At 39.0% G+C, this 13,072-nt stretch overlaps 2 protein-coding genes across 3 annotated transcripts; both read left to right on the top strand.

Moving 5' to 3' along the window:
- The first annotated feature begins 1,090 nt into the window (after positions 1 to 1,090).
- LOC132484494 (uncharacterized) lies at positions 1,091 to 7,715 on the top strand. Of its 2 annotated transcripts, none has more exons than XM_060091092.1 (2): positions 1,091 to 1,242; positions 7,095 to 7,715. In XM_060091092.1, the coding sequence occupies exon 2, from the start codon at positions 7,617 to 7,619 to the stop codon at positions 7,713 to 7,715; it is 99 nt and encodes a 32-aa protein (XP_059947075.1). In that variant the 5' UTR covers positions 1,091 to 1,242; positions 7,095 to 7,616. The 2 variants fall into 2 exon arrangements, with proteins under 2 accessions (XP_059947075.1, XP_059947074.1); XM_060091091.1 differs by having other exon boundaries at positions 1,091 to 1,261.
- ZBED6 (zinc finger BED-type containing 6) lies at positions 1,271 to 7,139 on the top strand. Its single transcript, XM_060091087.1, has one exon. The coding sequence runs from the start codon at positions 2,995 to 2,997 to the stop codon at positions 5,935 to 5,937; it is 2,943 nt and encodes a 980-aa protein (XP_059947070.1). The 5' UTR covers positions 1,271 to 2,994; the 3' UTR covers positions 5,938 to 7,139.
- Positions 7,716 to 13,072: the final 5,357 nt, after the last annotated feature.

Here is a 13,072-nt window from a genome sequence, read left to right as displayed (position 1 = left end):
AGTATTGTTATGTAATACAGGGATTGGTGCTAGGATTCTAATGCTGTGGCTTCTCACTTTAAAGGAGATAACAGCTCAAGTGTGAAGAGACTCACCCGTCTGACCTGATTCATATCCAGTCCAGGGACTCTCTCACTAAGCTGGTAAGTGGAGGAACAAGCCCAATAGGAAATAAAAGGTGCCTGGAATCCCATCAGCTTTACCATCAAGTGTATCCTTTCTTAGTAGCAGAAATGTATCCTTTATCTAAGTTCAGTAAAATGTTGCCACCTAAGCAAGTTCTGTGAGCCTATAACCCAGGGGGGATCTTGGGCTCCTGCTGTATCAGTGCAATATATTTAAGTATATTTGCATACAAAAAAGTCAGAAAGAATACATGCTAAATTAATGAGAGATTATTTCTCAGGAATGAGGTTAACGCAGATTTAAACTTTCTACCTTTACATTTCTCTATTATTACCTTTAAAAAACTCATATGCATTACTTTATAATCGGGGGAAGAAAGGAAAGACATTCAAATGGGAAAATACAGGCTAATATCAATAATGAAGTGGATAGGCAAGTGATCTTTTTCCTTTTCACGTCTCAATCCTTGTCAACTTCTTAATGAGCATGAATTGTTTTTCCAAAACGAAAATTTGTTTTAAGAAATAAAAGAAACTGCCCTCAAACCCATTTCACTTCCTCAAATAAAAATAAATGCACAAATCCTTCAACATTGCAAGAAAAAAGTAGTTTATTTCTAAATCAAATTAACGCAGGATTTGGACGATTTATTCATTAAGCAAACACTCTGGTAAGAATAAACTGAGCGCCTACTGTCTGGTAGAGGTAATTCTCGCGATTTCCTCGCTTATTACGTCAATTTGATTAAAAAAATTTTTTAAAATCAAAGACGGTTTCAAAACACCCGTAACTTTCTAAAACGCGTGCCTTAGAAAGGAACGGACGCCACCGGTTTACCGCCTCCCCTCTCACGTGACCCTCTCTCACCCTGGGAAGCCATCTTAAGCAGCGCGTCATAGAGGAAACTACATCTCCCAGAATCCTTGCGCTTTGCGTCGTGCTGGCACTTTTAGTGGCCGGGTCTTAGAGCTGAGCCTGTAGCCGGGCGCCATCTTTGACTCTGGCAGTGTTGGGTTTCTGCTGTGGTGTTGCTGCTGAGAGGCGGCGGGCGGCAGCGGCTAAGAAAGAAGAAAGACGTGGCAGCAAACGGGAGTCGGGCATAGTGTCGACGGTTCGGTAAAGTTTCTGTTCTCTGGTAACTAGACCCGTTTTTTGCTTCCCGGGTGGCTTGGGGCCGGGGAGGTGGGGGAGAGGGCGAGGGGAGTGGCCACGGCCTCCCCTCGCCCCTGGGTCGCGGCCTAGCCCGGGAAGTCAGAGTGGGTCTTTCGGCCCCGCGGTAACGACCCCCTCCCCCACCTCCCGGCCGCTGCCGTCGCCGGGGCGGGCTGGGAGCCCCAGGCTCCCGCTCCCATCCACCCCACCCCCACCCCACTTCACCCCACCCCACCCCACCCCACCCCCACGGCGCCTGCTCCTTTTCCCAATAAACCTTGTTTCCCTCCCCCACATCCGGTGTTGGTGAAACTGTAGGAGCCCGGAGCAGCCCCAGGAAGCCGACTTGTTACCCTACTCCCAGAGGAGAACTGACAGTAGATTGCTTTCTTCGGGGGCAACAGTTTACATAGTTTAGCGGACCCCCGCTGCCTAAGTCAAATTGAGTGCCAGGAGCTGATTTTACCTACTCTCATTCCTCTCCAGGGTCCCACTACTTGGGAGATTTTCTCAAACTCCACACACAGAAAGCCACCGACCTTATTCCGGTATCCTACACCCCTTCCCTACCTTAATTACACTTCCCACTCCCAGCCCTCAGCATCGGAGTCAAGAGCAACAGGGACACTTCCGTTTTCCTTGTAGGACTGATGAAACCGTAATGAAGAACACCCCCTAAACTCCCATAATCGGTGCGGATTCCTATGGGGAAGGCCCATATTGTTGACATCTTTCAGGCCTTGGTTCTGGACCTTGAGAAGGAGGCTGAACTAGTGATAGCGATGCTTTTTAGGGTAAATGTATGTAGGTACTGGGGGAGGGATCAACCGAGAAGGCGTGGAAGTGGTTTAAAGCTAATATTTCAGTTTTTGCTGCTCATATAGAGTCCAACCTAGGAGTTACTCATTTACAAGCTGTAAAGCTTCTCCAGACCAAAAATGTCTGAAAACCAAGCATGGATTAACTCTCCATACGAACAGTAAATTGAAAATTCAGCTTGTGAGTAAAATTTAAAAATTTTACTCCCAAAGCATTTTTTTAGGTACCCACATTTTTAAAAAATTGTGTTACTTTTAATTAGAGTTGAAAGGCCTCAACTAGCATTTGCTGTTAATGACCAGTATGTGGAGTCTGATTTAGCTTTCCAGAATTAACATTTTGGGTTGTATTGCCAAATCACAGTCCTAAACGATGAATGTTGAATGATGCACTATGTTTTTGTTTAAATGAAATTTACTGAGAATAATTAACTTCAGAATTAAGGGAAATTGATGTTGCTATCATGAGGCAGCATAAAAAATACATATTTTAAAATTGAAGACATTTCAAGCAGGTATAGTTCCTGAAGCAGAAAGAACATGAACCTGGGATTTGGAAGACCTGGTTTCTAGCTGCTACTGATCAACTCTATTACTCGGGGAAAGTAGGCCTCAGTTCTTTTTTCTGTAACATGAGTAAATTGGACTGTTTGAATTCAGAACTCAGAAAGTTGGAAGGGATCTTAAAGCCCTCTGTGAAAGAGTTTGGGAATGTTCTCCATTGCTGTCATTTTTCCTCCAAAAATAACCTGGTTTGGAAGTCATTGGTCCAACGGGAATTTGACTCCCCATAGAAATTGGAGAAAAGGTAATGCAAGTAGAGAGGAACAGCTGTATATCTGTTTGAGGAGTAAACCCACTAACAGATTCTGGTACAAATTTCAGAGACATAAAAAGAATGAGTGTATGTACCTTAAGTGTACCAGTTTCCTCACTCTCTCCTGGCAGAAGATGTAGCACTTTTAGTGGTGCTGGGATTCTGGGATGTGTTCCTATTACGTCTAATACAGATGAAGATGTGGTAGAAGGAAAGATGGTGGCAGAAGGACTGGATAAAGAGGCAAAATTGCCCGCAAAAAAGAAAAGAAAGAAGGGTTTGCGAATTAAGGGGAAAAGGCGACGCAAGAAACTGATCCTTGCGAAAAAGTTTAGTAAGGATTTGGTATCTGGGAGGCCAGTTGCAGATGCCCCTGCTTTGTTGGCTTCCAATGCCCCTGAGCAGGATGAAGAAAGTCTTTTTGAGAGCAATATAGAAAAACAGATCTATTTACCTAGTACTAGAGCCAAGACCTCCATTGTGTGGCACTTCTTTCATGTTGACCCCCAGTACACCTGGCGGGCTATTTGTAACCTCTGTGAAAAAAGTGTTAGCAGGGGTAAACCAGGTAGCCATCTCGGGACATCTACTCTTCAGCGACATCTGCAGGCAAGGCATTCACCTCACTGGACCAGGGCCAACAAATTTGGAGTTACTAGTGGGGAGGAGGATTTTACTTTGGATGTACCTTTATCTCCCTCTTCCGCTGGAAGCAGTGGAAGCTTTGAATACATCCCTACTGATCCATTGGATAATAATGGAATGGGAAAGAAACGTGATAAATCAGTATCTGATGCCCTGAAGGCAGAAAGAGGGAGATTTCTCATCAAAAGTAACATTGTCAAGCATGCCTTAATTCCTGGAACAAGAGCCAAGACATCTGCAGTTTGGAATTTTTTCTATACCGATCCTCAGCACATCTCAAGAGCTGTCTGTAATATATGTAAAAGAAGCGTGAGCCGGGGTAGGCCGGGTTCTCACTTAGGAACTTCAACACTTCAACGACACCTGCAGGCCACACATCCCATCCATTGGGCAGTTGCCAACAAAGACAGTGGTGCAGTTGGAAATGGATTAGATGAAGCTGAGACTGAGAGAAATGATCTCTTGAGTGATACTTTGCCTGGAGAGAAGTCTACAGGCAGCCAGGATGTAATAGCTGAGGACCTTAGTGACTCTGATTCAGATGAACCTCCTGTATTAGAGGTTGAAAATAGAAGATCTGAGAGTCCTATTCCTGTTGCAGAGCAAGACACTCTAATGCATGCACAGGAACAAGAAACAACATATTGTGAAAATTCAACCTCAAGTCAAATAAGTCAGGCAATTATTCAAATGATTGTGGAAGATATGCATCCTTACAACTATTTCTCAACTCCAGCCTTTCAGAGGTTCATGCAGATTGTGGCCCCTGACTATAGGTTACCATCTGAAACTTACTTTTTCACTAAGGCTGTGCCTCAATTATATGATTGGGTCAGAGAAAACATTTTCTTAACTTTGGAGAATGTTCAAAGCCAAAAGATCCACCTGACTGTGGACATATGGACCCATGACCCATCCACTGACTATTTCATTGTGACTGTACACTGGGTCTCTTTGCAAACTACACCACCTTCCAGTAATGGCAGGATCCCCAATTTTAGAAAGTGGGCAGTTCTCTGTGTAACAGGTTTGGCCAAAGACTGTTTGATAACCAACATTTTACAAGAATTAAGTGACCAGATTGGTCTGTGGCTTTCTCCTAATTTCCTCATCCCTAGCTTCATCGTTTCTGACAATTCTTCTAATGTAGTACATGCAATCAAAGATGGTGGTTTTACCCACGTGCCATGCTTCCTGCATTGTTTAAATTCAGTCATTCAGGACTTTTTCTGTGAGCACAAAAGCATTGAGAACATGTTAGTGGCTGCTAGGAAAACCTGTCATCATTTTAGTCATTCAGTCAAGGCCCGTCAGATACTACAAGAGTTCCAAAATGATCACGAACTTCCATGGAAAAATTTGAAGCAGGATGAAGCTGGCCATTGGATTTCTACCTTTTATATGTTAAAATGGCTCTTGGAGCATTGTTACTCAGTTCACCATAGTCTTGGTAGAGCCAGTGGAGTTGTGCTCACCTCCCTTCAGTGGACTCTAATGACATATGTTTGTGATATTCTTAAACCATTTGAGGAGGCCACCCAGAAAGTGAGTGTGAAGACCACAGGATTGAATCAGGTGCTACCCCTAATCCATCATCTACTCCTTTCCCTGCAGAAACTCAGAGAAGATTTTCAAGTTAGAGGTATTACTCAGGCCCTCAATCTGGTAGACAGTTTATCTCTGAAACTTGAAACTGATACCCTATTAAGTGCCATGCTCAAATCCAAGCCCTGTATCTTGGCTGCTTTGTTAGACCCTTGCTTTAAAAACAGTTTGGACGACTTCTTCCCTCAAGGTGCTGATTTGGAAACTTACAAGCAGATCCTTGCAGAAGAAGTTTGTAACTATATGGAATCTTCATCAGAGGTCTGCCATATTGCAACTTCAGAAGCTTCTGGTTCCTCAGCCATAGTAGGAGCTGATTCATTTACCTCATCTATAAGAGAAGGCACCTCCAGTTCAGGGTCTGTTGATAGTTCAGCTGCAGATAATGTTGCCATTGGAGGCAAAAGCTTCATGTTTCCTTCTGCTATGGCAGTAGTGGATGAATACTTCAAAGAGAACTATTCAGAGACCTCAGGAGGTGATGACCCTTTGATTTACTGGCAGAAGAAGGTGAGCGTATGGCCAGCTTTGACCCAAGTTGCCATTCAGTATCTGAGCTGCCCCATGTGTAGCTGGCAATCTGAATGTATCTTTACTGCAAATAGCCACTTTCATCCAAAGCAGATCGTGAGCCTGGACTTTGACAATATAGAACAGCTGATATTTCTGAAAATGAACTTGAAAAATGTTAACTATGATTATTCTTCATTGGTTCTGAGCTGGGATCCTGAGAATGAAGTTATTCAAAGCAATGAAAAAGAAATATTATCTTAATTTCTTTTTCCTTTCTCCATTTAAAATGGGCAACTTATTGCTATGTTACTGTGTCCTAATTGCTATAATTGTTGTATGCAGTTATACTAATTATTCTTTATGCACAATCTGGGGAAACCTGAAAACACAGAAAGGGCTGAAAATTCCTCAAGGGTAATATAATGTTGACAAAGTGAAGATTAACTTTAAAGATTTCATAGTAGTTACTCAGTGTAGCTGTCACTTGAAATTTTGTTTCTACCAATTGAGAGAAAAAAAAAGACTTTTTTAATTAAAAAAATATAGTGCAGCATTGAAAGGCCTTAGGCTATTTCTGGCTGGTAGCTTGAACTAGTAATTGGTTTTAAGTAAAAATTTCTCTCAACCTGGGAAGTTTGATTGCTCTGAAACCAATGAAATAGAGAAAAAGCATACTAAACTGGTATCTCTCCCCATCACCACCATTTTTCTATTTCTTTAAAAACCCTGATTCATGCTTACAGCTTGGCAAAAACAAAGTTCACAAAATTGTTTTATATTTGGGAATTCCTAATTGCCTCCTCATACTGGTCAGCGTTATAATTTCAACTTACTAAGTGTGATAGAGTTGCCCTTTATATTTAAGATTGGGTCTATATAGAGAGGAAACATTAGAAAACAATTAGGAAGAAATTACTTTTAGTCTGTGAATTGCCCTTTTTAACTTTTATTGTAAAAACAAAGATTAGCTACTTTTATATAATTTATGGGTAAATGACAATAAAAAGTTTACAGAATTGAAAAAGATTGAATGGAAATTGGAATGAAAGCCCCATGAGTATACTGTGACAAACCAGTATCCCTTTCCCACAGAATGTTTCTCTGAATTTAAGTGATCTTAAATGTCTTCTTAAAATTATACTGAATGATCCATAATACTGTATTCTTAACTATGAGATTATTTTGGCCTCAATTCTTATTTAAAAATAAGCAGTCAATATTTTCATGTGTTAGGAATCATCACCTCACTGGTAAAATGAGAGAATTGATCTCAATTGATCTTGTCCCTTTCCACTCTGGAAGTACGTTTGTGTGATTGAGTGGGAGGCCATAAATGATGACTTTTAGTAAAAGTCTATTAAAAGTTTCAGACTGAATAACTAATGTAAGATCCCAATTTTTCCTTTTTTTCATTTTAGATTTGGGGATATTCCCTGCCCAAAAATTTCCTGGAAAATTGACTAGTATTAAGTGTGAGTAAAAGGTGTCCACTTTTTTTTAAGTTTTGATTTTAGTTTTGTCTTGGGTAGTATTTGGCAAGATTTAGCCTAGAAATTATGTAGTATTTATTACGTGAGAATCAAAATTGCTTTGTTACTGAGCTGGTTCAAAATTTAGAACTCATTTCTATGTATCAAAATTGTTTTTTGTTTTTGTTTTTTGTTTTTTTGAAATTCTTAAATGGTAAATGTACCATTGTGAAATGAAATTTCAACTCCAAAAGTTTACCCTTTTACTAACTGGAGTAAATGGATAATTATAAAGTCTTTAGTTGAAGCCATCACTAGTAAAGAATTTGGAACCTAGGCTGCATAAGCAAGCCTTTGCAGGGCCACCATTGAATGTCATGCCAGTGTGACACTGGTGTTGCTATAACAGAAGGAAAACATCTTCCCTTATTAGATAGAAGCTTTCTGTAATTTTGACAGTGCCAGTTCAGGATGACTATAGTGCTGCTCTGCCTTCTACAGCTTGCTGCACCACTCTGTAGTTACTCTATAACTATACATTTCTATCTTTTTTGGTTAAACACTCCCTGAAGGTGATAAAAGATGATGTGATGATTACATACATCCACATTGTAAACATCGATATATGTGTAAGGATTTCCCTTCATCTTTATTTTGTGGGCTGGGCAAAATTTAGTGTAACATATTAATATACTTCATGATACTTTGGTAGAAGAGGAAGTTCACTATTTTTATAATGAACCCAAATTTAAAGGCTTTTGTAGTGTATTTTAAAAGGGAAAACTTACCCAAATGTTTTATTTCTACACATTTGTGTATGTGTGTGTGTGTGTGTGTGTGTATAAGCCAGTTAGTATATATGTATATATATATTATACATAAAACACTTTATATTTGTACATACAAGTATGTTTTCATTATACAGATAATAAAGATGGGGGAAGGTTTCTGTTTTTTTCTTAATAGGTGAAGAAATCTTGAAGACCAGAAATTGGATCTTATTGAATTTTGGTGTTCTTTTTCTTTTTTCTTTTTCTTTTTTCTTTTTAAATTAATTGTTCAGCTATGGAAGATGGATCTTTTTTTTTTTTTAATTCTTTGAATCTCAAGTTCATCTTTATATGAACCCTTTTTTTGTTGTTTTTTTGTTGAGGAGATAACTAACCCTAGCTGTCTCCAGTTTGACAAAGGTTGTTTGAATGGACTTAAATCTCTCAGTAGTTGGGAGATGTTTTAAAAACACACCCTGTGTTTGAATTGTGGCTGAGAGGTTTCCTTGGCAATGTGAGGAGGAAAATTCTTTCTGCCTCATTATTATTAATTCATGGATTGAGTGTTGGTTCGACCTACAGGCGTAATAGATTGGAACTCAGTGAAGACACAGACATTCCTGCTGAGAGCAACCAGCTAATAATGTAAGTGTGGAAATGTGTTCTTTTTTTCCCTGATTAAAGGAGTGAACATTTTTGTAATTTAAGGCATAATTTTCCTGGATCAGTAACAAAATCAAAAAGATATTAACACATTTTTTTCTTGTAATTGTTCATGAGTTTTAGGTTTTTTGATGGAAATATCCCTACCCCCTCTTTTTTTGATGATATATGCACATTATAAAAAAGGTAAAAACAATATAAACAAGGTGGACTCTTCCTGTAATTCCACCTCCTCATAGAAAAGCACTGTTAATAGTTTATCGTGGCATAGTTCAGTGTCCATACACATAGCTCTGCCTCACCTTTTTTTAATGACTACATAGTGTTCCTTTATATGGATGGATGTGCCATAATATAATGTATCCCTGATGGATAGACATTTGGGTTTTTGCCATTAAAAACAAAAAAGCCCTGCATCCAAAAACAGCTCTGTACACACATATATGTGAACTATTTCTTTGAACCACTTCTTAGATCGTATTTGTAGAATTGTTAAAATTCCCTAAAGAGATTATACCAATTTACTGAATTAATGAAGTCTTTTTGATTTTTAAAAGTTCTTAACACATCTCTTTTAGTGAAGATATTAATCTTTGGCCATGTTGCTGATAAACCTTTTGCTATATGAATGTTTTTCATTTTAGGTAGTGAAATCCATCAGTTTTATTACGGTTTGTAACTTTGGTATCATGTTAAGGACAGGTGTTTTTCATCCTGAGCTTATAAAAAAATAGCATGCATTTTTTTTTCCAGTACTTGGGCGGTTATATATTTTATATTAAAAATGTAATCTGGGCTTCCCTGGTGACGCAGTGGTTGAAAGTCCGCCTGCCGATGCAGGGGACATGGGTTTGTGCCCCGGTCCGGGAAGATCCCATATGTCACGGAGCGGCTAGGCCCGTGAGCCATGGCCGCTGAGCCTGCGCATCCGGAGCCTGTGCTCCGCAATGGGAGAGGCCACAACAGTGAGAGGCCTGCGAACCGCCCCCCCCCGCCCCCCCGCCAAAAAAAATGTAATCTAAGGATTGTAATTATATGACATTGTCTCTCTTCCTCCCATTAAGCATTGTCAAATATTGCTTGCTTTTTTGTTCAGCATAGTTACGAATTTAGAATCTTTCTTATATAGTGCTTTTAGTGAGCTAAAGCCTCTTTGCTATGCTTGCTTTTATTCCCTTGGAATCTTTTTGTATGAAGTAGCAATTGTTTTTTTCAAATGGGTAGCTAATTTTTTTGGTTAATTTCAAATGCCACCTTTTCCAGAAATTGCTTGGATTCTGTTAATCTTGTACTCATTCATTTGCCGATATTACATTTAAATGTTATCTTTCACATCTATGATAATATCAGGAAGCACAAGGCCTCTCATTCTTTTTAAGTTTTTCTTTATTTTTCTCAGTTACTCTAGGTTATTTTGCAGTCTGTCAAGTTCCAATAAAAATAAAGGATCACTGAGATTTTGAATTGAAATGCATTCAATGTTATTATCTGAATGGTTGTTGCTGGCACATAGGAAATTTATTGATCTTTTAAATATCTTATTTTAAATTTCTTTAGTTGATTGTTAGACTTTATAGTTTGCAAGCATATAATATGCAGATACTAAATTTTTTGCCTCATCCTTTCTAATCTTTATCCTGTTTTTTCCTTATTGCATATACTGGACTCTGGAACGGTGTTGAATGATGGTGCAGACAGCGAGACGTTTTTTTTGCCTTTTTTTGTTCTTGTTTTTTTGCCTTGAGTGATTTACCTCTAGTGTTTTACCATGTCTCATGTGTTGATAGTTTCTGATGAATTAGTACATTCATGCTAAGGAGGTTCCTTGTAATTTACAAAGAGTTTTTATTGGGAGTAGATGTTGTGTTGTAGCTTTCTTTTTTTTTAAGCCATTTTAACTTTTAAAAAAATTATAATTTTCAATCTTTTTTTTCCACTGTTTTTCTGTTTTTGAAATCTTAAGATACCATAGAGTTTCTGTTTTTTAGCCCCCCCTTTATTCTATTAATGTAATGAATTTCCCAGTATTAAACCATTCTTTGTCCTGGAATCAACCTTCTTTGATCATGTTCTCTTTTTTTTTAAATTTATTTTATTTATTTTTGGCTGCATTGGGTCTTTGTTGCTGTGCGCGGGCTTCTCGTTGCGGTGGCTTCTCTTGCTACGGAGCATAGGCTCTAGGCGAGCAGGCTTCAGTAGTTGTGGCTCAGGGGCTCTAGAGCGCAGGCTCAGTAGTTGTAGTTCACGGGCTTAGTTGCTCCACGGCATGTGGGATCTTCCCGGACCAGGGCTTGAACCCGTGTCCCCTGCATTGGCAGGCGGCTTCTTAACCACTGCGCCACCAGGGAAGCCCTTTTTTTTTTTTTTTTTTGTGGTACGCGGGCCTCTTACTGTTGTGGCCTCTCCCGCTGCGGGGCACAGGCTCCGGATGCGCAGGCTCAGCGGCCATGGTTCACGGGTCCAGCCGCTCCGCGGCATGTGGGATCTTCCCGGACCGGGGCACGAACCCGTGTCCCCTGCATCGGCAGGCGGACTCTCAACCACTGCGCCACCAGGGAAGCCCAGGGGAGCCCCTTTGATCATGTTTTGTTACTCTTTCTATATACTGTGGTTCACTTTGCTTTATTTAGGATTTATCAGCTATATCATAAATCAGATACCCCAAGTAGTTTTAACAAGCAATAAAATAGTGCCTTTTCATTGTTTTGTTCTTTTTCTACTATTATTTAGTTATCCTCTCTAAATTTTTTTTTCTGAAGTTAGACTACTTCCTTCAGTAATTTTTAAAAGAATACATGGAGTACATAGATGGTATATACTTTCAGAGACTTTTCCAGAAACTTCTTCCAGGGAAATGTAGTTTGAAAGGCTAAATCTTAAGGTCATAACTTCTCCTTTAAATTCTGGATATTTTGTCTTTTGGCATTTTAGAGATTCAGATGAGAAGTCAAATGTCAAGTGTGACTTTCTTTCCTTTGTCATCAGTCTGCTTTTTCCTAGAAGCCCGTATGAGTCTGTCTGTACCATTGGAATTCAAAAATTTCACCGTATATGGTATAGTAAGGATGTCTTTAAAGAAAATTTCTGCCTGGCATTTGATGAACCCTTTAGTTAAAAGACTCAAGTTCATCCAGTTTAGGGAAATTTCTTGTATTGTTATTTTATTATCTCTCCTAATTCCATTCATTCCTTCTAAAATTTTCACTGTGTAGAAATTGAATCTTCTGGAATTATTTCCATGTTATATATCTTTTCTCTCATATTGACATCTTTTTGCATTCTGGGAGATGTCCTGACAATGATATCCCATAATTCAGTTGTGTTTTTCATCAATGTTTATTATTTATCTATTCCTTCTACTGAAATCTCTTTTTCAGGTTTTTCTTTATCCTGGGCACTTTTTTTTTTTTCCTTTTAAAAAAAGGAATATGCTACCTTAGTTTTAGATTTTTGTCTGGGGTAGTATTAATTACTGCCACTTTTTTACCTCTACATTTTTGGGAGCTATTTTCTTTTTTCTTTTCTTTTTTTTTTTTTTGCGGTATGCGGGCCTCTCACTGTTGTAGCCTCTTCTGTTGCGGAACACAGGCTCCGGACGCACAGGCTCAGTGGCCGTGGCTCACGGGCCTAGCCACTCCGCGGCATGTGGGATCTTCCAGGACTGGGGCACGAACCCATGTCCCCTGCATCGGCAGGCGGACTCTCAATCACTGCGCCACCAGGGAAGCCCTGGGGGCTATTTTCTTACATAGCAGTTATATCCTTTTTTCCCTGCTAGTGCAAGTTATAGAAGTTCAGTGTGTAAAACAAATATATGGAGGAACTGTTCTGTGTAAACATTAGTGAGGTGGTACACATCTACTCAGGATTCAATCTCTCCATGCCTTGCCTACCTCTGAGGGTGTTTTGCAGAACCTAATTTGAAAGAACTGGGGGGGAAAAAAGTACAATTCATGCTATCTTGTTGCTATTTCATAAGTTCCATTTTGTTGTTTGATTAGTATGTAGGAGTCTTCCTGAAACCAGCGACAGTTTCACTGTTCTTTGAGATGTTGATTTCAGGAATGAAATTGACCTCTAAGCCTTCTTTTTCTTTTATAAAAAAGCTTTTCTGTTGTAAAACTTGTTCATTCTTTTCTGATGAATACTTTTCCTATTGCACGGGGCATTGTAATTATTTGAATGTTCATTGACCCCATTTGAGGCAATTTTTTTAAATTTAATTTTTATTTTATATTGTAGTATAGTTGATTTACAGTGCTGTGTTTCAGGTGTACAGCAGAGTGATTCAGTTATGCATATACATATATCCATTCTTTTTTAGATTCTTTTCCCATATAGGTTATTACAGAATATTGTAATATACTGTGTTATACAGTAGGTCCTTGTTGATTATTTTATATATAGTAGTGTGTATATGTTAATCCCAAACTCCTAATTTATCCCTCCCCCCTATTTTCTTTCTTTCTTTTCTTTCTTTCTTTCTTTTTTTTT

The sequence above is a fragment of the Mesoplodon densirostris genome, chromosome 2 (assembly GCF_025265405.1).
Source record: "Mesoplodon densirostris isolate mMesDen1 chromosome 2, mMesDen1 primary haplotype, whole genome shotgun sequence".
Lineage (NCBI taxonomy): Eukaryota > Metazoa > Chordata > Mammalia > Artiodactyla > Ziphiidae > Mesoplodon > Mesoplodon densirostris.
This window is presented reverse-complemented; position numbering and strand designations above follow the sequence as displayed.

Bases quoted from the DNA above. Each gene is read 5' to 3' on its own strand.
- ZBED6 (XM_060091087.1), top strand. From the start codon at position 2,995: ATGAGTGTATGTACCTTAAGTGTACCAGTTTCCTCACTCTCTCCTGGC.
- LOC132484494 (XM_060091092.1), top strand. From the start codon at position 7,617: ATGACTATAGTGCTGCTCTGCCTTCTACAGCTTGCTGCACCACTCTGT.